This window comes from Agelaius phoeniceus, chromosome 13, assembly GCF_051311805.1.
Source record: "Agelaius phoeniceus isolate bAgePho1 chromosome 13, bAgePho1.hap1, whole genome shotgun sequence".
Taxonomy (NCBI): Eukaryota; Metazoa; Chordata; class Aves; order Passeriformes; family Icteridae; genus Agelaius; species Agelaius phoeniceus.
Window position 1 is genome coordinate 10,018,390 of NC_135277.1, and position 27,926 is coordinate 10,046,315.

At 41.0% G+C, this 27,926-nt stretch overlaps 1 protein-coding gene across 1 annotated transcript; it reads right to left on the reverse strand.

Annotated features, from left to right (window-relative positions):
- Positions 1–10,925: 10,925 nt before the first annotated feature.
- GATM (glycine amidinotransferase) lies at positions 10,926–23,687 on the reverse strand. Its single transcript, XM_054642109.2, has 9 exons — positions 23,550–23,687; positions 22,946–23,161; positions 18,574–18,769; positions 17,242–17,432; positions 15,841–15,978; positions 15,386–15,550; positions 13,637–13,700; positions 13,423–13,539; positions 10,926–11,973 (listed from the first exon to the last, which is right to left on the reverse strand). The coding sequence occupies exons 1-9, from the start codon at positions 23,616–23,618 to the stop codon at positions 11,861–11,863; spliced, it is 1,269 nt and encodes a 422-aa protein (XP_054498084.2). The 5' UTR covers positions 23,619–23,687; the 3' UTR covers positions 10,926–11,860.
- Positions 23,688–27,926: the final 4,239 nt, after the last annotated feature.

Sequence of the window (27,926 nt, forward strand, 5' to 3'; positions counted from 1 at the left end):
AACTCCTGTTTGAAGAGTTTCCTCAAAAGCTGCACCAGCCACTTTGCCAGCTAATCTTTCCAGCCTGCAGCTACAGAGCAAAGCATAGCTGTGGACCTGTGTCAAAGGTACATTTGTTAACACATTTCCCCTGGAGTGCTAATTAACATTTACATCAAGTACTATGGGAGTGAAAAAGCTTCAACACAAACACACACTGCAGGGAAATGTGGAGAGTAGTGCACTGTTTGCCCTTCAGGAGCTGGTGAAAATCCAGTTTGTTTTGTAATCTTCTGTTCTCTAAAATCAGATATTTCTTTAAGTTAATAACTAACCCGTTCTTTTTCATTTAAAAACCCCTGAGTGCATTTAGAATTGTATGACAGCAGGGCCCTGCTGGCCCTGGTGCAAGCCAGCCCACATGCAGGTCTCTGTGCTCAGCCACAGCACAGGCACAGCCCGGGCTAACCACAGAAAATGACAGGATTTTATGATTTTATAATAAACACAAACTAAAGAACATCAACACACTTTTGCTTAAGATTCAACCCTCTTAAACTAAACACTAAGATAGGAAACACAAACTGAAATATTTGTAGCTGGCTCTTCAATTACCACATTTTGGGATGCTGACAAAAAGCTCTAATGAGTAACACTTGTACCCACAATGAGAGGCAGACAAAGTTATTTGCAAACACAAATTTGCACTTCAAAGAAGCAAAGGCAGTTGCTGAACAGCTGAATTATGAGCTATTCTCAATATTATTTCTCAATATTTATTGAGAAATAAATGTGCTATCACAGTGAAGTAAAAATTTTAAGACTGCAACCAATATAACTAAAATATGGCTTTAAAAAAATCCTCTAGATTTTTCCCAGGGCAGGGGGAAGTTTTTCCCATTTTTTAAAGGAAAAACTAGAAAATATCAGGGCCACAGAAAGAAAACCATATTCTATGAGCCACAAAACAAGAGTATGTAAACCTCCACCTACTCTGTGAACTTTTAGGCCATGATAGAGTGCATATTGTTATTCAAAATATTCTCTCCTGCCACAACCATGCAGCCTGCCCAGGCTCCCATGAATTACAACCTGTATCTAAAAAAGCACCAATACACTTGCAGATGTAGCAAAAACTGACTGAGCACACTACTCCCAGAAATCAGTTTCTAGCCCTCCACCTCCACAGAAATCAGGATCTGAGATCAATAATATATACCAGAAAAACACAGACTTTTTGATTGCAAAGTGCTCTAGAGTTCTGTGAACATATTTTGTTATTGTTGCCAAATATTTGAGGTGAATAATTTTCAGCCTTCATGCTTACAAAATACTCTCATTGTTTTGTGCCTTTTTTCTTCTTTTTTTTTTTTTTTTTTTGAGTGTTGCTTCTGCCTTTTTACTGGATATCCAACTTTGTAAACAAAAAATAAGCGTGGCAACCAGCAAATGCAGCAGAAGTTTTTTTAGTTTTTGTTGGACAGGCTGAAGTGAAGGACCCTCAGCACTGATGAGAATGACTGTCTGGGCAGTGCCATGGGACATGCACCAAGCAATCAATGCTGAGATATTCCAACAGGACAAGGTGGTTGTGTTTCTTCTGCTTGACCAGCTCTTCAGACTTCTTTTCATTAGATACACATGTCTGTATTCACTAAGAATATTTTTCAATAGGTCACAAGCACTGAGATATTTTCAGATTTCCAGTTTCCTTAGTTCTCTTAGTTTCCAGTAACTCCTATGAAGAAAAGGCAATACTGAGCTTGAATCTAAACTGGCACATTTCTGACATGACCTCCCAGAGACTCCTTCTCCATAGCACAAATTGGCTGGACTGAAATCCTGGCCTCAGCACAGGCAACAGAAAATCTTCCACCAGTCCCCTCCAAAACTTCAGAAGAAACAAACCCCAGTATTTTGGGGGGAACCAAAATGGACGTGGAAGGTCCAACTTCCAAAATGCTAATGGTTTAATTTCAAGTAACAGGATGAGATTAATATAAACAGGCTAACCTGCCCAAACTGGAAATCTTTCAAACATCAAGCACAGGAATCAACAAGGTGTTTTTTTTCAGGCAGGATGTCAGAGTTACCCCTGTGGTTATATGTGAGCCGAGGACAATGTTATTACACGAGATCAGATTACAAACACAAGCAAACAGAAAACAATCTCTGAACGTCACTGCTGGGGTTTGACAAGAAGCACAGCTGACCCATTCTGGAGGCTGACTGCTCTCCAGTGAGCTCTGGGGGAGTGGGAGGAATTGCTGCTGGACATGGAGTTCCACGCAGTTAAATTGTCAATTTGTTTGCACAAGTTAATGCTTATCTTACCCTGTGCTTGCTATGGTTTTACTCAACATATTTGACCTGCAAATCTTAAAGCAGTGGCTTGGCTAAAATTATATGGAGTTTCTGGATTCTCCAAGCACTGAAAAAAAAACTATTTTGGTCGTTTCCACAGCACAGAAACCTACAGTTACTCAGATATTTGAAACTTCCAGTGAGGTGGATGACAGACGCTTAACCACACACATCACCATTTCATTTCTGTGCCTAATGTTTAGCACAGCCTTGCTCTAAGGAATTTGTGAAGTTGTTTACAAAGCTGATGCAGAGGTTGCATTCAGTCTGGTCCAAGGGCAATGGTTTACTGAAGTCACTTGTAAACAGCAGAAAGATAATATTTTCTGTCACTGAGGGAGGAGGGGGAATAAAAGTTCTCACCTTGCACCAAGGACCATTAGAGACAGAGCTGGTTTCCAAAATATCTGCTCCTTCATATTCTTCCATGTCTGAATAGTTGCAAAACTTTGTTCTCCAATGAAAAACATTAAATCATCTTCCAAGCAAAAGCAAAGCAAACCATGCAGGCTCCAGTATCCCAGTTTGTGAAAGCCCTGCAATAAGTCACATGTTGCTTTTATGGTCACTGGTCTAATCCAAGGTTGCAGATCCTGGTTCCGTGCTGGATTTCATAGAGCTTGGCCTTTCTTTTAAGCCTCAATAGTTCCTCTTGTCAGGCATTTATCTCCTTCAGCCCTTCCTGGTGGATCCAGGTTTTCACATAACAAATGGCAAACAGCTTCCCAGGAGAGCTGACTCTGAAGCTCTGATCATTTCAGGAGAAGCTGACAGCAGAGTGAAGTACGTGGCCACACCTCTCTGCTGCCAGAGCTGGCCTAGACCATAAAATCAGAAGCAAGGTCACCCAGCAACCAACCATCCAACGTCACTGCAGTAATAAAGCCAACTTACATTCGACTTCTTGCTTGGCTAGATAAATATTTTTATTAAAAGAAAGCCCAGAGAAGATGGCAGGGGGCTGACTGCTCTGAGCTGAGATAGATAAATTCTGATCGATGCAAAGCTTTCAGCAGACATTCACAGGCCACATACAAACCCACAAGGCTCTGTTTGTGAATGCCAGTGGGGTCAAACCCCTAAGGATGCACAGACCCTGTACCCCAACAGGCTGGGTGGGTAATGCCCACAGGATATTTTTCAGCAGAGACCACAAGTTCCCATCCAGGTGCCCACAAGACTTTAATCTGCCAAATGCTCAGCTTAAAAGAGTTCCACTCACGCTCAAAAGTCTACATAAAATAGGGATGAATTTACAAAATAGCCTCCATTCCCTGCCAGAGTCAGTAAAAATCAGGTCATACCATAAGACTGCATAGAGGAGCTTTCTCAATCAAATGGAGTGTTTTCCTCAGGAGAAACCACGTGCCTGGAGGAGCACACTCAGGTTAGGAAGTGACGTCTCTCTCCAAACAGACGCACACGTTAGAAGGGCTACAATAAATATAAATAAAAGCAGATAACAACTGATCGACCCTCTGTGTTCTGTTTGCACTGTGTATCAGGCAGTGCCACTGCAGATAGCTGGTGCCCTAAAATTTCGAAACCAACTGTGATCTCTGACATCTATTCAAAGACAAACATGGCTTCATTTTCAGGGCAGCCACTTGTCTGTCTCAGGAAAGGCCTCTCTTTAAAGACAAAGAGAGAAATCCAGGGTCACTGGCTACTCTGGGAAATTAGGGCTACTTTCCCCCTTCTCTGATATGCAACTTTTCCTTCTATATGGCAGGAAAGTGGCAACTGTGCAGGAAGATTGAAGTTAATTCTGTTCAAATATAAGATATTCTAATCCAATGCTCATATTGGCAGCATCATTAAAAATTAGCCATACGGGAATTTGATTTTTAGACCTCTTTCTGCCACCGACACACAAAGTGTATAAGTGATTTGGTTGAGATCACATGCTCAATTATACTCATTATCAGTCACATAGGATTTCATGAGATATTTCTCAACAGTTTTTAAGTAGTTTGAGATTACATTTTATCAAAACTGTCAGTAACTGGAAGAGTCTGTCTTGTTGGGACATAATAGCTACAGGACCTCAAACATTAGGGTATATCCCACTGAGCCCAGTGTACACATTGCTTGATTATGTATTCCTGTCAAGGAAGTGAAGACAAATGTGACAAAAGAGGCAAGAATCATGAGGGCATAGGTGTGTCTTTAGGGAGAGAGCAAGGCAAAAGATGAGTGCAGATTGGGAAACCAGCAACTTAGCTTGTCTCTACCACTGATTTTGTGATTTCAAGGGGTAAATTAAAAGCCCTGTGCCTCAGTTTCCCCTCCTATGCTCTGAGACCAGCAATACTCAGCATTAGTATCTTAACCACAGCTGGTTAAGCAAACCAGCAAATGATGCACTGGAGATGTTCAATGGCTTCACAAACTTGCACCTCTCTCTACTGACAGGCAGGCTACTTCTTGATTTGCCCACAGAAACTCAAGGAAAAGCAAAGCTGGCATAGCCCCACATGCACAAGTGCAGCAACACACTTCAGCACACTGCAGCAGCACAGCTGAGCAAGTTTTGTCTCTTTTGAAATCATTCACACAAACTCACTATCCAAACCAGCAGATAACCAGGTGAGGAACTCCCTTCCCAGCTAGAAGATTCTGCTACAAATATTCACCAAGTTTAAATGTCCCTTTCTGTGATTTTTTGTGCCCAGGTCATTTTCTGAGAGCCAAGGAGCTTTCCCAGCCCAGGGTTCTCAGTCCTGGCTCCCAGGGCACCTCTGGCCAGCCCTCCCTGCCCAGCTGGAGTCAGCTCAGCCACAGGCTGTGGACAGGAGCAGGGAGGGGACTGTAGCACTCCTTGCCCCAATTATTCACAAGGGCTGTTTATTGCAGCAGCTTTGGGGACCCTTTTCCCCCCCACTCCTTTAATTCTCTTGGGCAAAATATCTCTGATCACTAATTGCCATTTGAATTTTAAGAGAGCAGGCAAGGGCCTGCCTGAAATATCGAATTGCTTTGCATTTTGTTTTTTCTCTGGTTTCCCTTTACAGGTCACCCATTTAGTGACACATTAGCTATGTTCCAGAGTAGGCAGACCCAGCCTTCTGAAGTTTGCCTGCATTAAATACCAGGCAAAATTCTGTAACTCATTATCCACGTAGGTGTCCATGTTATGTCTTTTGCTTTGATGACATTCTGTGGCAGCAATTTTCACAGGTTTTTTTGGTTTTGAATTGGCCATTTCCTAATTTAAAACAGCAATCAAAGGAAACACTTTCCACATACGCAGCATGACATAAGATAAACTTTCCTATGGTTGCTGTAGAGAAGCAAACTCACAAGATTTTCAGCTTCAACCTTTAGTGTAAAGCAGACATCTGTTTCGAGTTGTGTCAGATCACAGGAAGGATAGCCCACAGCTTGGTTTACTCCAAACTAATTTAGGAAATCAGAACTCTCCCCATGGATGAGTCACAAGCTTCTTGGGCAATGACAGGCCAGACACATTTGTCTCTGCAGCTTGCTGGCTTCCCTGTAACAGGGGCGAGGGCTCTTTCCCCCATCTGGAGGTGACTTGCAGCTGGAGGATGTAGCCCCAATACCAAGCCCATGTGTGCATCTGCAGTCCTGATGTCAAAGTCCACCAGGAAAGGAAATAAAGGATGAAAAAGAAAAGGGAAAGTGCAGAATGGGTCTAAAGATGGCTTTGAAGTACAGCCCAGGAGCGGAGATCAGGAAGTGAGAGCTGTAATTGCAGCTGGGTATCAGTTTCCTTTTTTATTTTGGGATCGCCCACAGCCTGCTGGAGTTTGTGCCTCAGAAAGCAGCAGGAGCAACACTCACCTCTGCAGGAGAACAGGAGCTGCTGGTAACTGAAGAGCCACAGAGACAAAACAGCTCTTTGCATTTCTAATGCAGAGGCAAACAGAAAGTACCTTGAACATGTCTGAAATTACTTTTACTACTTCTGGACCAGGCAGGAAAGCTAAAAACTGTTCCTTGTTTTGCTTCTTAAGGAAGTTGCACTGTATTGCTTGTGGGCTCTGCCTGAGTTCCTTGAAATTGGGCCAGATTCAAGTAAACTCAGTAGAGAGGAAACATCAGGCTCACAAAAGTAGGTGGTCCAGCAGACCAGAGAGGTCCTGCAATATCCCCAGAGTGAAGGCTCCAGGCTGAGCTCAGGCCATCAAGGGAAGGCACCAGTGTCACAGACAGGGGGCATTTGACATCAGTCTGGGGCAGGTTTATTCCAAGCTGCCTTGGGCCTGGCAGTGCTGGCCATTAGTGACACCCCAGCACTGTTCTGACCTCACCCAACTGCATCTTCAGCTGCTCATGGTGGGTGCAAACACAAACCTGGGACCCCAGGTCTGACAGGCCCTTGACCCAAGCCCTGGAAAGGCTCCCTTTCATGGAAGCTGCCCTGGCCTGGCACTTCCAAGCTGCTGCCTCAAGTAGATGTGTCAGAACAGTTCATAGACATCCTGCTGCCACTTTAACGCTATTAGCCAACATTAAACAAAGGTTTAATTTTTTTTCCTTCCCAAGATAAGCTGCAAGGCAGGGATCAGGGCTGCTGTGAGAAAACATGGACTCTTGGTATACTGAAATAAACCTGTTTGTTCCAGTTACAAAAGGCTGTGAGCTGAACTCTGGGGCCCAAGTTATCAGGGAAATGACAGCAGCTTGAAGACCATTGCAAAGGATTTAGGTTTTGGTATTTGCTAGGCATACCTTGAGTGCTTGACCATTATAAATCTTCCCTTGTTTAGGAAAGAAATCTCATTTTTCACGATATTGTGCTTATCTTTTAGCAGAAGCAGGAGCAGGATATGATTATGCTGGTGTTTGCAGACAGCAGTGGTGCACTACAGCCTGTCTCTCAGCTTCTCAGTGAAGAAAATGAGCTACAATTGTGAAATCATTGCCTAACAATTGATAAGGACAACTGCTGCAATCCTCTCCCTGCCTCCCCTTGGCCAGCATCCCAATTACCACATTACTGGATATATAGAAAAAAGAATGGCAGTGTGGTTAAAGTACAAGCCACACACATAAAAGAGAATTTATCTCCATGTCTAGTCTGGTTTCCTTTTTCACCTTTGGCCAAGTAATTCAGTCTTTGCAATAATTCTTTTGCCTCCTTTCATGACAATATTTACCATCTTTCTGACAGCCCTTGAGTTCTCCCAAGAAATGGGGCTTTGTGAATAGGGGAGAAACCTGTCCCTTCAAAGGGACAAGGTGCTTGTACAAGGTGCTGCAGGAGACTCTTTTAGGAGGCCTTTGCTTTGCAGAGGAATGAGGTTTCTTCATGCCTTGTTTCAAACCAAGACCATCAGTCCCATTTCACCCTTCTTTTCAAGGGCTCCCTAGGGCACCATAACACCTTGCAGCATGAGTTGCCAGCTCTTGATGTCAGCAATCCCCAGAAAACTCCAGTCCACCACAAGACCAAAGAGATTTGGTTTCACACATTCTCACCCTGAAATGAAGAGGGATGTATGCAATTTCTCAATCTCCAAAATTTCTGACTCTTGAGAGCAGCAAGCCCACACCCTCTGTTGCCACCACCACACTGAAGGATGCAATGACTATTTTCTCCCATGAGAGAAAAGCCTGTGGTAAACCAAATACTTTTATGTATTAAGTATTAGATAAATACTGATGAAGTGTTAAGTAATGGTACTTTCAATGATATTTCAAAAACCCCAAATGTGTTATCACTTCCTATTCCACACAGATGCCCCATGCAGCTGTATCGCTCACTAGACAGCTGCAGGACAAAACCTCACCAGCTCTGCATGAGCTGAGTGACAAAACCTGGGTCACTGAGCTGTAGATAGGGCCAAACTCTACCCAACAGCCCTATAAACATCACCCCTATAAACCCAGCAATTATTTCAGTGCCTTGCTGACTCAGAAGTAATACAAACAAAAGAGGAAACAGGAGAAATTGTGTCTGGATTCAAATTTGCTGTTCAAAAGTGCAGCATAAATGAGGTTCTACCAAGAAGATATTTCAACTTGAAAAAGAAATAATGTGCAATTTGCAAGCAATTCCTGCTTCTGTAGAAACTTAAATTGCATTTTGTCCTAATGAGTTGGAATTCCTTAAGGGTAATGGGAATAGATTCTAATTGATCCTAAATTCTAGTTCTTTCAAACACATTTTATATTTTAAGAGCAAGTGGTATTTTTTCATTAACTGAATTAAGCTGACAGAATATGAACTGCCAAGACAGACTACACCATCTACAGAAATCTCACCTGTATTGGGTCTCAATAAAATACCAGTATTTTGTTTTAATTTCCTGTAAAAAAGGAGGCATAACTGAACCCCAAGAAGTTATCTAAAAGAACAGGGAATGACCCTATAAATGTGACTTTTGGGCCATAATTTTAAAGTTAATAGCTATGTCAGAACATGTGACGCTCAGCCCATGTGAGGGAGGATTAAAAAGGCAACAACTATCCTCATTTGGCCCCGATTTGATTTCTGACATCCTATGTAGGCCTGAACAATCCAGCCAGCCCTTAAGGAAACATCTGAGTCCCTACACTCAGAGCCATTGTTTGCATGTGTATAGATATGTACTTTTTTGATGCTGAGAAATAATACTTTATGTATCATCACACAAATTATATCCACAGATGGGAAAAACCTTGAGGTGTTTTCAAGGACTTTGATCAAAACGTCATCAGAAACAAGATGAGTAAACAAAGAATGGTTCTAAAACATCCCTTAGGATAGGCTGGAGGAGAGCTACTGGTGTCACAGCAGCACCCTCTAGTGCTGCTGTCACTGGGTTTTGCCAGCACTTCCTGAATAAAATTTGTCATTTAGGGTCAGGATTAAACTTCTCTTGTCCTAGACACAGCTCGCAACAAGGTCAGAATACCAACATCATCTTATGGAAAAAATGAGACATAGATGGCTGTGGAGAAAAATCCACCATAAACTACAAATATTTTAAGAGAGAGCTTGCAATTAGCTGTGTTAACAGCACCTACACCCAGTAACTCCCAAATTATGGAAGTGCAAAGGCAGAGATTATGTTTTGGTTGTTCAGTGGAAAAGAATGGGCCTTCTCCCACAGACTCCAAGTAATGCAGAGACAGCCCAAAATAACAGCTGTCAGACTGCTGTGTTTTACCCCCAGGCAGTAACAAAGCCACACAGAGCCTCTTGCTCACTTTCCCTGGTGAAAGTGGGGAACTGGAAAGGTAAAAGTGACAAAGCACATGGGTTGAAATAAACAGCTCAATGGTAAAGCAAAAGCTCTGCACACAAGGAAGGCAAAACAAGGGATTTATTCACCAGTTCCCATGAGCAGGCTGTTGAGGAGAGCAAGGCTCCATCAAACCTAGCAGTGGCTTGAGAACACAAACACCATCACTCCAAACATCACCCTCTTCCTCCTTCTCCCCCCATGCTTTCTATGCTGAGATAGGTATCCCACATAGTCTGGGATATTCCTTGGGCCAGTTGGGATGAGCTGCCACAGCTCTGTCCCCTCCCAGCTCCTTGTGAGAAGCAGAAAAGGCCTTGGCCCTGTGAAAGCTCTGCTCAGCAATGACTGCAACATCCCTGTGTTATCAACAGTGTTTCCAGCACAAATCCAAAACAAATCCCAAGACCAGCTACTATGAAGAAATTCGCAATGTCTCAGCCAAAACCAGCATACAGTCACAACAAAATAGGTACATAAATGAGCTAGATACTCACCTGCCACTGTGGTGAACATAAAAAGATGAAGGCAAGGTTGAGCATGTGAAACAGGGTGGGTGAGACACCGAACTTGAGGAGAAGAAGGTGAAGCATGACTTTACAAAAACAGTTCATGCTCTCCTAAAAATCAGCTGCAAGGCAGCCAAGGCACAGGGACCACCACCCTTTCCCAGCTCATTCCCTGCAGCTGTAGGGAAAGCCCAGGTAGAACTGGGTTGCCTTAAGTGCTACACAGAGACACTCCCACCCAAAGCTGCTAACAACCCAGCCCTCATCCCATTCCATGCCATTTCCAGAATATGCTTTTCTCCAAGTGCCTCACGTGGGACAAGGCCATAATTTTAATCACACTGGGTTTGTCAGTGCAGCATCCAATGCTCCAAAAAGATGAGGTGAACATTCAAAACTCCTTAAAGGTGAGTACTGGAATGTTAAGAGAGACAAATCTGTTCGCAAACCAGTCAAGAGATCCATGGATAAGTGCTCATTAAGTGCTGGCAGCTGCCTAATTACCTCTTTCCATATGTCAAAGCATTCCAGACTGTTGATATTTGACCTGTTTAGCCCTACCCAACTCTAAATTATGGCCATACAGCTTGTATGTGAGCATGTTCTGCCTGACATCTTTTCTGTCAGGGTACACTGTGTTGTAAGAGCAGATTCCTCCACAGTGTAGCAAGAAATATCACTGGTACTTTCCCCCACCAGTCATACCTCTGTGAAAAACAGAAGTAGGAACATGGTATATGAATAATACACTACAAAGTTTTTCTGCATTGTACAAGAGTTTAAGATGTTACCAGTTTTACAGGGGAAAAAAATTCCATGTGTATTTTGTATTCGTCCAGACATTTCATACTTACAGATTAACAGAAGGGCAACACACTGAGAATGCAAAAAACTTTATTAGCATAAAAAGTACATATTCAGGAATCAAAACTGAAATTCCTCCACAGCATCAGGCATGTTTGATACATATTTCTGTATCTGCTACAGCTGAAGGAAGTCTGGGTTGTAACATGTCAGAAGCTTAAGGTTGGGGGGGGGGAGTTATTGTTGGGTTTTTATTTTGTGCCTCTTTTTAAGTTATGTAAACAACTCAGAGTGAAACCTGTACAAGCAGAATATTAGCTATCATTTGTACACTTAAAAGTTAAATAAAACCCAATTTCAGCAATACAAAAAGCAATATAAAAAAGTACTCAAGTGCATGACATGCATCAGAAGAAAATATAGAAGAACATGGCAAGTAGTGAACATGTCTTAAAAGTTAGATCATACTGAAAATTCTCAGTAAATATCTGTACGGCTAGATATGAAAAACATGATAAAATTACTTGGTTCCCTAAGAGATGTATACAGTTGCATCTATTTCAACTTCACTAGACATGAATATATTAGAAAGTTGAAGTGGTTAAAAGGAATAAGAAAAGTTTACTCAAGTTTCACATTTCAAGCTGCCTATTTGATAAGGTAACTAGACAGAGGTAGATATCCAGTATTAGTGGCCAAGCTATTCTAAAAAGACCTTTTAGCTATCCTGTCAAGCTTTTACATTCAAAGCCAACGTGAAAAGGCTTCACAGATGAAGGATGTCTTTCAAAAAGGCAGCCAGAAAACCTGTATTGCTGATGGAAGTACTTGCAATCATCCTACTGAAAGTGAAGGGTATTTAAGAATAAAACATTACGCAGACCATGATGAGGACACCACTTACCAAGCACTAGAGCTCATGCAGTCATTTTAACAAGAGTGACAGTGATTTGCTCATTTCCTATGCCTATTTTAGGAGCTGAACCATTGCTAGCTATGGGCTCTTTCCTAGTCAAAGTAGGACTGCAGGGTGCCACGGCGGCGGATGTCGCACGTCCAGCAGTGGAAGCCGCCTCCCAGAGAATTGGCGTGGCGAATGTTCACTTTGACTGTGGAAATGCCTGGAAGAAACATACAAGGCACGCTTTAAAATTGGATTCTCAACTTCACATGGCAAGCTCTGATCAGAACATTAGATGATACTCTGTCAGATCACATGGCTAGATGTAGATCTGGAAGGTATTTGCTACTGGTTTGTTAGGAATTTGTTTTCCCAGATTCTAGGCAGAGAACAAACTAGGAACACATCTGGCTTGTCTGTTCTGGTGATACCCTCAGGATTACACAGGGCCTGGAGCACAGCCAGTGTCTGAGATGTTATAATGTGCCAGTACTAAAAAGATAAATTTAGTTTTTGCAGTATGTGAAGAATTAGCTGAAACTCTGCTATAATATATGATCAGAACACATTTTCATAAATATGTGTAAGCATTTGTGATTCAGACACTGAATGTGCTCCTTTAAGTCCCTCTCAAGAAAAGAAGTATTCAAGGTAGATAGATCTGACTCCCTTTTCTCTGAAAGGGAAAAGAGGCTCTTACTACCCCGGTTAAGCTTCCTACCTGTTCTTTTCAGCTCTGATGGATGTTTCAGCTGTGGCTCAGCTAATTCAAAGTCCCAATAGAAGGATCAGACAACTTCTCTGCTACAGAGTTTGCCTTTTTTGCTTCTCAGCACTTTCAGGAGCTCAGGAGCAGCTCAGTAGAATCTACCTCCTGGGTCAGCAATACTTTTGCTCCCAGTAGACCCATCTCAGTCCTTCTAACTTTCTGACTACCAGAGCAGTCAGAACTTTGAACTGTCAGAATATTCAGAACTTACATAGACTGTGAAGTTCAAGGGTGAAAGATAAGTCATGATTAGCATTAATAGCCTCATTCTTTAAGTACTTTCAAGTATTTTTAAATCCTCAACTCTTTGCTCATGAGATAAAACAACCTAAGACTGAGCAGTTGTGCATAATAAGACTTCCATATTTATGTTCAAATACACTTCTCCTGTCACAGCATATCTGAAGGAATTCCATGGTATCACAAAGTTACATCTCACAGGACTGAGATTCTCCATAAATGAGCAGAAATACTTGGGTTAAGTAATCTTAATTTGACATTTTAAAGTACAATGGCTTTGCAACTAGAAAAATCTGAAAGAATTTTGGCAATGATGGATTCCCAGCTCTATATCATTCAGCAATGCACTCAACCTCTGCAAGACAGATGTTGGCCTCAAACTGGACAGTTTACATTTAAAAAGCTCATTCAAAGAAATCCTAGCAATAACTTAATTGCTACTCATACCTTTATGTGCTGCAAGCCATAGGGGGCAAAAGAAGACCACATTTCTACGACTGGAGTATTCAGGAGAAAAATCACTGAATTATTCTTACTTGCTAATCCAGCTGTTTGAATACTTTTTCCAGTGCTGTCTGCTTTGAGTGAAACCTCCATTTGCCCTGGCTGGTAGCACAATAATTTTCTTGTAAGTGTATGTAGAAGTGTGTTAGGACATACCCAGCTTTTCAAACATCTTCTGAATCGATGTCTCATTGGCATCCACCATCACACGTTTCTCATCCAGCATTAGGACATTCATGGAGAGCCACTTAGAAGACATCCACAGAGGGTGATCTAAAACAGGAGAATAAACCTTGTACTGTACCAGTGTTACTCCTTAATACCATTAAGAGTACTCTTGGAATCCTTGGGAAAGGAAGGGTGACTGTACCATCTGGGATGAGTGGCACTGGAGGTTGAATCACAGTCCAGCCAGCTTTCTTGAAGAGCTCAATCTGGAAGAGCAATTTAAATATATTCTCAAGAGAGTTCTTAGAGTATCACATTATGTCCTCCAGGCTATGCCAGATTTTCCCAGAATAATCCAATACACAGGACATCCCCTGCCCTCAGTTCACTATTCTGGCCCTCCTTCAGGCTTCATCTACAAACCCAGCTTTCATACAAGCATTTTTCAAAAGTCTTTTTAGATTTTTCATGCCAATAGCATTTATTTCTATTGGTTTTTTATATGCTAGATATGTTAAAGACAAAAGGTAGCATTTACAGTTTGGAGCTTGTAAAGTAAATGTATTGGTAACAACTGAAACATATTCAACTATCTTGGTTTTGTGTATTTCTTCCCATATGATTATAAAATCCATTATAAAAGCCATGAGTTACACTGATGTTTCTAAAAACAAACCCACCAGAAATAACACAAAATTATCTTTCCTTCACACTTTATAAGAAAATAATTATGCAGTTCATTTAATAAAGAGAAGAGTGTAAGGGCATCCCAAGGAATAATTTGTGTCTCTAAGCTTTACACAACTAAGTTAAAATTAAGAGGAGGATAATTTGGCGAAGGAAAACACTTTTCATCTTCACTGTCAGAATAGCTGGAAGAGTATTGGCGAGTGCTCCAGCGTTACCACGAGGTGGAGCCCCAATCCCGAACCCTCAATAACCAGCCCGGCCTGCCAGGATTTTAAAGAAAATCTCCCTTTCATCAGCACCATTCAAGAAAAAACTCCTTTCATCGGCACCATTCACACACACCCCCACCGCTCCCGGTCACCCAGAACGGCCAAACCAGTTTTTGTGAAAGCAAGCTGCATTTATCTTTTCTATGGACACAGACAGCAGTTTTCCCTGAAAAAAGTCCCAGAACATGGGTTTAAGACAAGGAGACCAAGAAGAACATCCTGTTCCAAGTAACACTATGAAAAACTGTGGAAGGGAAAAGGGGAGGAAAAAATAAGATTGTTTCAAAAATGATATTCTCAGAATGGATGCTGAAGGAGGCAGTAATGCAATCAGGCCGTTGGCATTGAAAGCACTTGCTGGAAGAGGCCAATGCTGCTTTCAGGAGCTCTGCACATGGCTCCAGATGGGCAGCACCCAGCTCTGTGCCTGACTCAGGGTCAGCTCAGCCATTCCCCTGTGCTTGTACAGCTCCTGAACCATGGGCATCCTCACAAAAACCTTCAAGCACTGCAGGGCATGACACAACTGTAACAGAGTTAATTTCTGATCTCATTGTGCTGCTCAGCAATATTAGCTTTTTCTCAGTGTAGTAGCAGGTTTTATACATCTCTCCTCTTCATACCCTTCAGAAGGCATTCAGAGCTGAATGCCTGAGCAATTACCAGCTTTCTGCCATTGGTTCAATTAACACCAAAGAGAGGCTTCCAAAATAGGAATAAAAAGGGAGATTTCTCATCTGAGCAGCAGTAGCCCTTCAATTTCTCTTAGGATACAATTAAAATATTTAAGCAGTGGAAGGGTTCTGAGCAGTAGTATATCCCAGGTGCTTGCTTTGATACATCATTAAAAATTAGATTACTTCCATCATATTTCACCATGGACCTGGGAAGCAGCACACAGTGGAATGTGTGGAACAGTAATTACCCAGCAGGGAATGAACTGAGCTGAGTGGTTTTTAAACACAAAGCACTTACCCCCTTTGTACACTCACCTGATGGCAGGGACGGTCTGGGTTAGAGAGCACAAGACCAGGCCCAATGATATTAAAAGTGGCATCAATGTGCATAGGGTTGGGATCCTTAAAGGATATTATATGCACTCTGTAGTCTGGTGCAAGGTGTCTCCTCATCCATTCAATACCCATGTAGTTTGTAACCTGAAAAGCAGGACAAATTAAGCTTTACTAGGCTATAATAGAAACTGCATCCAAGTTTACTTTATCCAAGGTTTTATTTCTTTAAATATCTAAAGCAAATTTAATAGAGAATTTTGTGCCTTCAGCTAACCCCTTACCTGGAAGGCAGTCCTATTCTGTATGTCAAACATTCTATGAAGAGCAATTTCTTTTTCCAACTCTCTTATTTTAATGCTGCTCAGGAATTTTAAAAGACAAAGCACCAGTCTCTAAGACAAATACCAAAACTGTTGAAAGAAAGCTTTGTTTACCTGGCTCCTTTGTACAAAGATATCTCTTCCAGCTCTAATGAAGTCAGCAGCATCAAAGCATGGCTCAAATTCAGTAGTTACAAATTTTCCCTGAGCAGCCAGTTTATGCCTGTCTTCAACAGAGTGGATTGGATAGTTCTAGTTGTCAAGAAAAGAACAATAACTTTAGGTTGGAGATGTTAAAAGAAAGTTCTCAAATAATTTGTTAGTGGGGAATAATTTGAAATTAGGAAAATGTGTTAATATTGATAGCTAGTGTGTTCCTTGGAGGTGGTTTTGGTTACTTCTTATTAGAACAGAAAAGAAAATCTAAATGTGGACATAAAAGTGAAAGGCTTTAAGTACATTCAAGAATAGGTCATGAGATAAGAGACAAGAGTTATATCAAGAAATTAATTGCTCTTCAGAACCAGATCAAAAGTACTCATTACCATTGGAGTTTAATACCAGTCCAACAAATCACTGCATGCTGACAAAAATACTGGACTGGAATCTATTTCCTAATAGATGTGGACTCCTTACTTTTCCACATTTTGGAATGGAGAAGAACTTTAAGCTAGAAGATGGATCTTTATTATTACAAATAATTTTAAAATTAAACAAGGCAATTCAGAACAAGTGAGATCTAAAAATCCAGCACAAATTAAAAATACCACATAAATAATTACAGGCTCTAGAAGTTTTCTAATACTGAAGGTGACTCTAAGGTAATTTTGTTTAACAAAGTCTCCTTTGTATCATTGATGACACTGTTCCTAGAAAGTTGCAATCATTTCACAGCTAGTTCACTGCATTTATTGTAAATGCTGTCACCAAGGTCCTGATGCATTTGGGAGCATATAGGAAACTACCAAAATTGTCCAAGTCAAAATTATTAGGAAAAAAATTAAGAAACCACTCACTAAAATATTTGGAAGGTAAATACAGTTTAGATCCTTCACTATTTATTTTATGTAACTTTCAAAATACCAATCATCATGCAAAATAAGGATTATCAGTTGGGTTTTTTACTGTAACAAAATATATATTACTTTCCACTTTCCCAATGCACCCAGGACATATGGACATTTTCAGGGAATCTTTATTCTTAAAAGTAATCTCTGTGATGTTTTTCTAGCATTCCTTCCTCTTTAGTAATGCTCAGTTACAGCCAGTAACCAAAACAATTCAAAGCTGAGGAATTTAATAGACACAACTTCCTGTTCCTTGTTCTCTAACTGCACTCCCTGAGTTTCAGCTGGAAAGGCTGCAGCATGTTTGCATACACTAGGAAAAAAGTCTCCAGAGTTGTTTTGTGCCATTCCCCCTCACAATTTTGTGAATCCTAAATATCAGGTTGAAACCACCAACAAAATTCTGTATAACAAGATCTGAAGTTCTGAAGGAAAGTTAGACCAGTACCTGATCATAGAGTTCATCTGCCATGGTGGGTTTTGGGGCAGTTGTCCACTTAGCACCACTGTTGAAATAATCTTTGATTAGTCGTCTGTAGGCCCTGTACTCAAAGAACCGAGCACGCCAAGCCATAGGTGCTTCAATAATTTCATTTCCCACCACTAACAGGATGTCTCTTGGCATGGCACCATACATACCTGAAAGGAAAGTGGCCATTAATGAGACAATTCTCAGCTCTTTCTGCTCAGGCACTTTTCTCTTTCTTTTTACAATTATTTCTATCCAAAATAATGGCAAAAATAATTCTAAGCAATGTGAGGAATCCAGCACATAATGCCAGGTCCTTACATTCTTCAGAAATTTTTCAAAGTAATATTTTTCATTCAAAATACATGGAACTTTTGCTATAAAGCCCCACTCATAACAGATTCACAGCTAGATTAAAGCCATCCACCATCAAGCCTCCACTTCATAATTTGGCTAATGAAAATTAACTGGACCAAGGCTTATGCATTACCCAGATGACTTTAAAAAGTGATGATGGGCAGCAAATTTTCCAAGTGAACAGCATTTCTTTATATACTATCCTTTTAAATGTAATAGCACAGAAGAGGAATTTGGTGGAACACAGCACTAGTGCAGAGAGCAGTCCCATTCGATTTTTTCTTAACGTTATCTGTTCCTCAATTAATTTGAATTCTACTAGAAAAAATTTAAAATATATTTTACATGAAAGAAGCCTGAGGACTAGACTTGATGCAAAGCTTGGTGAGCCAGTGTGCTCTCACTGCAGATAACCATACATGGGGTAATGTCTGCAGGTAAAGGGACATTCACATTTCCTTGACACTAGTGAGGATCTTCCAGGTAAAGTGTTGCCTCCAACTGTTTTGTCTTCCATAGTTCAAGATGGATCCAACAAAGAGCTATCAAGAGGGTCAGAGGGCCTTTGAGCACTGGACTTTCATGGAGGGGACAAAGCAGAAACATTCTACAGCCACTTTGAGGGCCATGACAGATTAGCACTTCTTGGCAGTGGCAGTGACAACATAGAGAGGGAACCTGGCAAGAGGTGCTGGTGTGGAAAGTTCAGACTGGGTGTCAGGCAAAGATCTTCCATCAGGAAATTCACCCAGCACTGAAACCAATCACCAAATCAGGTGGCAGAACCTCCATCCCTGGAGATCTTCCAAGTCTTAGCTACAGAAAACAGTCACTGACCTCACTTAATGCTGGTGATAATCCTGCTCCTAGCTGGAAGGTAGACTAGATAACATCCAAAATGTCTCAGATGAGAGCTAAACAGAAAAAAACCTTCAATAATGGAAAAACATTTACCTGTAGACTCAAAATCAGGTGTTTTATACTTCACAGACCAGTCAATTGGATCAGGCCTCTTGACAATAACACCTTCTCCCTTCAAAATATTGCACATCTCTTCAATTTCAGCAATAGCTTTTTTTAAATGGTCTTTGGGGAAACCCTGGCCTCCAAATTTCTGGTAAAATCCCCAATATTTTTCATATGTGTTTGCCTAGAACAAAAGGACATGAGGTGACAAAGAATAAGCACCAGTTATTTTGGAGTAAAACAGATGCATAAGATGCAATTCTTAAAGTTTAAAGTTTCTTATTCTTGATCCTAATATGTTGGAGTGTGCATTTTATCTGTTCCTGCAATATTTTGACTACATTACACTTCAGTAAGTATTGAGTGGCTAGTGTTGCCAAGTGACCATTTGGTCCCTATTACAGAACACTTTTGCAAACACACCAAATATGGCAAACACTCTCTATTTAATAAGGCTATCAGACATGTTTTTAAATTAAAACAACCTTGAGCTCATCTGCAAAATGCACACATCTGTAGTCACCTTCTTACAACCTCACTTCAGTAATGTCACAATGGTGACATCAGAAATTCTAAAGCCATCCCAGGTACAGGTAACATGACTTGTTTGGCAGAAGGAGCCATACTCCACGTGCAGCAGCAGTCCAGAAAAGGCAAAATATCCTAAATTCACCTGCTAGGATTGGATTAAAGCACGTTCAACATTTACAGACCTAAATCCTCTGCTGAAATGCTGTAATAGCCTTCTTAAATTAAAAACAAATTCAAAATAATGTCCCAGTTCTCATGGGTAAGTAAAACCAGACATATAATCAAAACAAATGATGCTGCTTCAGTTTGATGTGTCTGATGTTCCTCTGTCATGTCAGAGTTAGCTGAGATGCAAGTGCATATGGGGCCCTTTGGAATGACAGCAAGCTGGAGGGACAGCAAGGGGACACAGAAGAACCTGCCCTTCCAAATAAGAGGTTGTCTCCTAACACTGCAGTCCTGACCACCTTCTAGAATACAACATTCCCCCAAAATCAGTGATGATGTTCCTTTGTGCTAGCACTGCCCCTGAGCCCTGAGCAGGCAAGGCCATCCATCTGAAGGCATCCCTGATCCCCTTTAACAATCCAGGCTGGTCCCTCTGCTCTTTCTGGAGATTTGCCTCATGCTACAGAGCTAAGGGAGAAGAAAGAAAATTCAGCCTTAACATTTACACAGAGAGCCTCAGCATGGCCATCCTGCTCCTCCAGTACTGAAGCTTCTGCCCATCCTTCCTGAGGGAATTTGTTCTTTTTCTGTGAGTGAGGTCTTGGGTAATTTGAGCACCTCAAGCTTGCCAGCTGGTCAGAAGTCACATGCAGATCACATGAAGTGCTCAGCATTCCTATGGAGACATGTTCTGCTAATGAGATGAATTCTTCCTGTGGATTGAAGCTGGTTATTTTCAGAGCCAGCCATGGTGTATGTGAATATCATCAATCCCTAAGAGGTGCAGCTCCTCTCTGCTTTTTTTCAGACCTGAGGAACCACACTTGTGTTGCACTAATGGGATGGTGTAATCTTAAAGTTACAACAGAGTAAAGGTTAGCACTGTAACACTACTCGTATTCCCTGCCTTCCAAATAACTGGGAAAAGGGTAAATGGCTGGGACATGTATTTCATAGCAAATTAGGGTTGACATTTCAGGCCCCTTTGGTCACAGGCATACAAGTCAGTTCAGAATGTTCAAAAAGGACCATGGATGGGACACAGAAAGGACAACACTTAAAACAAACTATTTCTTTTCAGAAACAATATTTCAGGAAAGATTGTTCTTAAGAAACAGCATTATTGTTCCCTATCATTGCTATTTACTTTAAACATTTGTCGTGGAAAATAATTAACATTGTAAAGATGTACCATTAACCTGGTAAAGACAGTTAATAAATTTAGGTTATTAAAACTTAAATTCAGATCAAAACTCTTTTTGCCTTATTCAGTAGTTAACACATGTACATAATCTCATCTTCTTACTCAAGATATAAGGATCTGTGTTAATAATATTCCCCACCCAAAATGCATTATTATTCACAAAATGTACTGAAAAGCATTGCAGAATACAATGCTATAAACTTCAACTGCTTAACTCAACTGCTTCAGAATACATCTCAATTTTGGGATTTTTCATTGCAGTGCTGATTCAAACAGGACATCTTCCTAATTAATGTTAAGATTTTTCAAGTTTTCAAATATTGTATTTACCTCTACATAGCCTGTTTCAAGCTCTGAAAAGGATATACAATAAAGTGTCAGCTCATTAATATTCATCAGAGATGCAGGGCTCCTTATTCAATTCCTTCCTTCCTCCTTCTTATGCCAAGCACATCACAGCAAAAACACTTGAGTATACCAAACCCTTGTCTCAAAGTAGAAAAGAGTGCTGAATGCAGCCATACTTCCTGCATTTAAATATTTAGCAAATAAACACACATACAATCTTAAAACACAATCTCAACACAAGTATTTACCAAACTGCTATAATTTGAGATACATTTTTTGGAGCGTCTCAGCTCCAAAGCTTCGAATTTTCCTTATAAGTGTAGAATTCATCAGTTTTAAGCTGCATTTTTCATAAATAGTGCCCCTCATGCCCTGGGCAGACAGCACGTGATACCCATCAGCTCTGGTTTTGCTGCTCACAGGGGCAGGAACAGGACACACCTCACCTCTTGGCCATATGGAGAGTTAAACAATCATGTATCTATTAAATAATAATAATAGTAATAATGTTGAGGTAGGACTGGAATACTGCTTGGATTATTCAGCAACACCCTCCCAGTGTTACTGTTGCAGTTTCTACAGCAATATTTAAGACAAAAGCAGAGAAAATTCGAGGGAACTACATCTCAAATTGGCTCTGTTCCCATTACATGTTGTGGACTTGGCAATTGACATAAAGCAAATTTAAATCTTGCTTTAACTCTAAGTCTAGGTATTTGAATTGCAGAGGTAATCCTGTCCTTTGACATTCCTCATGGCTTTTGATATCACAAGAAAATGAAGTTCTGACCTATTGTGAGTAGTTATGGCTTAATAGCAGTAAAACATGTATAGCATATGGCCCTTCAGCAAGTTAGACACACTTGAAATATTTTTTCTGGTGCTAAAGCAAACCCCTGACCACTGCTTAGAAACTGAATTTTGCCTCATTTAATATCACAATGTAAAATGTTAGATATTTTTTTCCTTACTCTTTCTGTACATTCATTTTGTCAGTCCTACATAAATGCACATACATACACTTGTATATTAGAAATGCTAACCCTCATTCACCTCCTTCTCTGAAGCTGTTAGGATATCCTTGGAATCTCTGAAAAACATAACACAGATTCTGAAATATATATTTATATATAGATATAGGGCTAAGGGAAGAGAAGTCTTCTATACAAGTAGATCTCAAACTTTCCGTAAACAACCATTTGCAGCACTTTAAACTTATTTTCAGTATCTTTGTTTGCCATTCTTTCAATGTTAGATAAAAATTCTTTTTTTTTTTTTAACTGAGTCAACTTTGTCAGGCTATCCTTTAATTTTTTACTAAGGTCTCTTGGGTAGAAACCATGTGCCAGCTCATTTTGCTGTGATAGCCATGGATTACATGCTGCCCTGCAGGTAGTGCTGTACTGTAACAATGAGAGATTCAAGAACATGCTCACAAATGCAGGTAACACACACACTCAGCAATTTTAAAGTCCAGGTGAAGAACACAAAAATCTGGAGCAAGCCCATTATTTGAGTATTACTCTTTTAAATACAAGATTCCAGAGAACAAAGAATCATGGATTTATGTCAGTTGCTGATGCAGTTTTAGGCACAGAAAAAACTGTGAAAGAACAGTGGACTACCTATTTCCACAAATTATTTACTGTAGCACACAGGAGTTTCAGTAAACCACTTAAGAGCTGTCTGACACAAGAGTCCTGTTGGTCTACGGCTACAGAGTTCAGTCTTGCTCAGACTATTAAGTAGAAAACAACACTTTTTTTTCAAATTGTAACCCTACTTAGTTCAAGCCAAATTAAAGTTTCATCAGTCCAATCATCTCAAAAGTTTGTGTGTGTACTTTGGTAACATCAGGGCTATATTACATATATTAGAGGTTGTCTCTGCTTGTGACTTCTGTTAAAACAGCTAATTCAGTTGAAAGTTCAAAGAAAAAAGCACATCCCTCACTAACATGGCTATGCTGTAAAGTTTCACAAATGTAAAAAACTACCTTGAAAGAAGAATTCCCAAGAGTAAGCACCACACCTTATGCATTGTAAAGCTTAAGTAAATTTTAGATATGAATTCTACATTTTCTAGTTAAGGTTAGTTTCTGTTGTTTACCTTAACCTCCACAGAAAAAGGTGGGACACAAGCATTTTCAGCCCTTCCCACGATGACCTCTTCCAGTGGGTCCCATTCATTGTATGAGCAAACAAGACAGTCCTTGGGCACAGGGCTGGCAGCCTTGTCATCGGCAGCACAGGTGTTCTGCGAGGCCACAGCTGCCTGGGTGCTCTGGAAAGTTCGCTGCACCCATCCTGTAAAGGCTCCTCGAAGCTTAAAATAAAAATAAGAATTAAAATTATGCTTCCCTTACAAAAGACTAAAAGCTATGGCTCTACCCACAAAAGGCTTAACGCTATAATCCCAAAGCAATGTACATCATTTGAAGTATTAACAGAAACACGGCTTGTTACAGCCATTCTAATTTATTCACAGCCTAGCAGATGCTTAAAGGAAATTCTGCCTTTAGGTACACTCAGTTTAGAAGGGTAAGGAGATCGGAACACGGCATTGGCAGACTGGAGCGGGAGGATGCTGGGTGAGCCTCAGCCTCCCGTCCCGTCCCGGCTCCGAGCGCCCGGCGAAGGGAGCAGCGGGACCCGCCCCGGGAGCATCCCCGGCCCCGGGAGCATCCCCGGCCCCGGATCCGCGCGGCACCAACCCTGGAGCCGATGTAATGCGCTGCCTCGGCCCCCCGGCTGCCCCCGCGCAGGCACCGCACTCGCAGCATCGCCGCCAGCCCGACACGACGGGACGGGACCGGCCGGCCCCGCTTTATGTGCGCCCTGCCTGGCACTGCCCGGCCCGGCTCGCCCCGCCCGGGGGCAGCGCCCGCCCGGGGCCGGGCGGGGCCGGCTCGGCTGCGCCACTCCCGGCACGGCTCCCCCGCTCCCGGCCGGGCTCCCCCGGCTCCCCTCGGCCCGGCACGGCTGCCCCGGCTCGGCCCGGCTCGGCTGCGCCACTCCCGGCACGGCTCCCTCGCTCCCGGCCGGGCTCCCCCGGCTCCCCCGCTCCCGGCTCGGCTCCCCCGGCTCCCCCGCTCCCGGCTCGGCTCCCCCGGCTCCCCCGCTCCCGGCTCGGCTGCCCCGGCTCGGCCCGGCTGCCCCGGCACGGCTCCCCCGTTCCCGGCCGGGCTCCCCCGGCTCCCCTCGGCCCGGCTCGGCTCCCCCGGCTCGGCCCGGCAGGACTCCCCCGCTCCCGACCCGGAGCTGACCGACGGCTTCTTCCAACACACCTGGATTTCTTTTCCACGCAGGGCTCTTCAGCAGCCTGGCTTGGCGAAAGTCACGTTTTAAAATGTTTCTCTAAAATGCGTACTGAAGTGCATCGTATGGTTACTTTGAGTCATCAAGCACGCATATTCTTCATTAAGCCTGTAGTGGACAAATTCAATTTTACCAAAAATTCCAATATTTCATAGGTTAAGAATTCAGATCCTTAGACTACAACCTGAAGAGTTTGTGATTCACCTAAAAAATATTTGAATTCTTTAATTACTGAAGGGGTGTTTCAAGATTATCCCAAACAATTTCAAATTCTGGCTTCTCAAAATCCATATTGTGATATGATGAAAAGCCATCCTAAAATTAAAACCTAAACTGCTTAGCTCCTAGTAGACCATGAATAGGTTTCCCTGAAAAAGCTCTCCATGGTAAAGTCAACAAGCTTATCTTCAAAAATACCTCTATCTCAACAGAAACAGTCTACAGCAAGAAATATGTTTGCAACCAGCTCTACTCATATTCAGTATATTCCACTTAGCCTATTCTGCATTTTCTCTACTTTGCACATAAGTTCACTTTAAATAATTTCACTTTGCCATGTAAAAAGCAGACATACCAAAAATCAATCTTATCCAAATTATTCTGTTTAAAGTTGTAAAAAATCCGTATCTTTCTTCCAACACGATTTTTGGTTCTGCCTTTATCATCCATGCAGTGCCTTGCTCAATACTCTTCCAGCCTATGCTCTGCTCTCCAGGGCTCCTACCCTGGGGCTTGAACAGACACAATATTTAACATTATTTCTACATGCATAATTGCAGGTAGTGCTGGTGAACTCAGCACACATTTCTATAGCAGGAAAAGGTAAACATCACTACTGGTTACATGCATTAAAACATAAGCTGTGGTCTTAGAATACAGCAAATCAGCCACAGTTTTAACATGCTTTAGATACACAAGTAACTGTGTTTTATTCTGCTAGGTAATTATTCATTCAGCAGTTTGTCTTTTTGGCACAGGTGAACACTACAGCTTCCCAGGACAAATAACACAGTACGAGTTCTCCATAAACTTACACAGTTCTCAGAGAAAAGTTAATTATTTTAATTAGCATAGTATGCATTACCCTGTTTCATACAATTGCAGAATTTTCTCATAACTCACTCAGCTTGTTAGGACTCATTTGTAGCATAATTACATCAAACACTATTCTCGTACCAAAAAGTACACCAGGATTATTTTTTCAAGTTTCAAAAAGAAATTTTCTTGATATTTTTTAATTCCTAGTTACCATTTTTTGTCATCTAATTAAAAAAAAAAATTAAAAAACAATACAACAACTCCCATGAAGTTTATGCTAGTTCTGCTCAAATTCTTGCTTTTTGATTCAGTTGATTTTGCTAAGGTCACTCTACTCACATTGACCTAAAAAAAATTAATGATTGGCTTGTGGCTAAATCCAAAGGTCTTGCTTCCTTTTCTGTCCTTTTCAACTTATCAGCTAGTTTTGGACCTTTGAATCACTCTTTATCAACTCAGTTTACATAGTTTTTCTGACTCTGCACAGCACTTCTTTCCCCACTTACTACATAGGTCTGATGCTTTATAGAGTCCTCACCATCAGTGTAACAAGTTTTTGCTGAATGCTCTAACATTTTTAAATTTTTTTTCTGGGTTGCATTTGTTCTGCTCAGAATTATTTTTGGTGGAAACATTCTTTCCCCTATCTCATAGGTCCCTCTTCCTTTTTTAGGGGTAGCTCCTCACGGGCACAAGCCAATCTTTACCTAACTAAAATCAAAGCAGATTTTTTTTTTTCCTTTTCTTAGCTGGCACATTTGCAGTCTGGCCATGAAGCCTTGACTCATGGTAAATAGCATTTCCCTCCCTTTCTGACCCCCAACTGCCCTAACCATCCACAGTGCACTCTAGAGCTATCACTACACTTCTGTCCTCACTTGACCATCTTCTGGATCACTGGGAAAAAAAACCCTCATTTGTCTCCTTAAGCAGTTACTTATTGTTTGTTTGCTTACATCTTTTTATTCCTTAACATCAAATACAGGCATCATCAGTTTGCATTTGTGGTGTGCAAAAGTGTCATTCCTTACAGTTCCCTCTGGCATTAAAACCAGAGTCCTCTTGCTTTTTGTATGGTGGGCAGCTCTTTATTCCTCTACTTCTACAACAAGGACTTGATCTAGCAGTTTATATTTAAATAGAGACATAAATCAAGGAGCACAACACCAGCAATGATTATTCAAATTTAGAGCAAGCCAAGTTCATTAATTCAAATACAAGATGTTTATCTGAACATGTGGTTGTCTAAGCAGGCACAGAACTTTTCTGGTCAAAAATGTTTTTATAAAGATGACATGGTTAGTTTTATTACACAAAATTGCTAGAATGATTGTAACACCTTGAAAGCTCACCTCACTAACCAAAAGCTTGCCAATTATTTTTAAATTATGTGCTGATCTAGTAGAGATACTTTCTTCCTCTGCAAACCTCAACTTAGTATAGAATTTTAACTTGAAACAAAAGAAAGAACTTCACATTTCTATTGCTGAGATTTGGCCTATGAATATTAAATAGAAAGTTGTGGTTTTTTAAGGGGCTCTATGCATGTTTTTTAATGGTCTATCCATCATTTTTAAATGACACAAGGGTGCCTTGAATGGCTTATGTAAAACCACCTCATTCTCACAACTAGGTAATGCATTTAAAACAGAGTAGGTCCAGCTACTGAAGAGCAACATTCTAGCCCAACAGCACGAGAGAATAAAGTACAAAGCAGTAAAACTCAAGTTTAAAACTACAGAACTAGAAAAGGCACCAGGAGGCGTAGCAGAGAGAAGTCACCCTTGGCAACAAAACCAGAGTTACTGCAGTTCAAAGTATAAACTCATCCATGTTTTAGGACAGTATCTTGTCTTACCTTCACCCATCTTATCTCTAACACATCTCAATTAGAGAAACAGAAGTCTCAATGGATTTTACTGCTCCTTAGACATGAATTTCCACTGAGGTCCTCAATTTTTGTTTTCATTTGTAGTGTTGGTACAGCCACATGTGTGACTTGGGAGATATGATATTAAAGGCTGAGGAACAGCTTACCCTTTCTTACCAGGATTTCTGCTATATTACTGATTTTGAAAAAATTGGTAAATCTAGTGTCAGCTGGTTTAACATTTACATCTACCCAACAGTTTTTATGTTACTTACAGAAACTTAATCTGCTCAAAAATACAAACATAAGAGACTTCAGTTTCTTCTTTCTACTGCCTTGTCAAGGATACTGCTTGCTAAATTCCAACAGACTATCTCCCCCAGGAAGAGAATTTGGCCCAGCAAATCTTATCTGTTAGCTATCAGAAACAACACAGAAGAATCCAGTATGCTTCTTAGAAAGCAAGCTTCAAACTTCCTGAAGTTCAAAAGTCTGAACTGTTCCAAATGGAAAGAATAAATGCACCTCAAAACATTAATATTACTCAAAACATTAAAATTACTTTCCCCTCTCCTTTAAACTTATAATTTTGTGGTTAACTCTGAGCTCTAAAACAGTAAAAATATTGTTACACACAATTAAAACATTTTCTCTAATTTGAAATATCTTTAAGTTGTGACTTTTTATAGAGCTAAACCACTGTACTATTGTCAAGTACTTTAAAAGATATTTCTATTCTAATTTAATAATACAAATCTTGCTTTATCATTCTTCATACTCAAAAGATAAAATTAAATGTACCCAACTAAACAAGCTACATATATAAAATGGCAGGAAATTCTTTCTCCCTAATCCCAGCTTCACC

Excerpts from the sequence above, each read along its gene's own strand:
- GATM (XM_054642109.2), bottom strand. The coding sequence starts at position 23,618 with ATGCTGCGAGTGCGGTGCCTGCGCGGGGGCAGCCGGGGGGCCGAGGCA. Across the intron at positions 17,433-18,573 it reads ACCTGATTTTGAGTCTACAG|GTATGTATGGTGCCATGCCA; the intron begins GTAAATGTTTTT and ends CTTTCCTTTCAG. Across the intron at positions 11,974-13,422 it reads GAAGATGTTTGAAAAGCTGG|GCATTTCCACAGTCAAAGTG; the intron begins GTATGTCCTAAC and ends TGTTTCTTCCAG.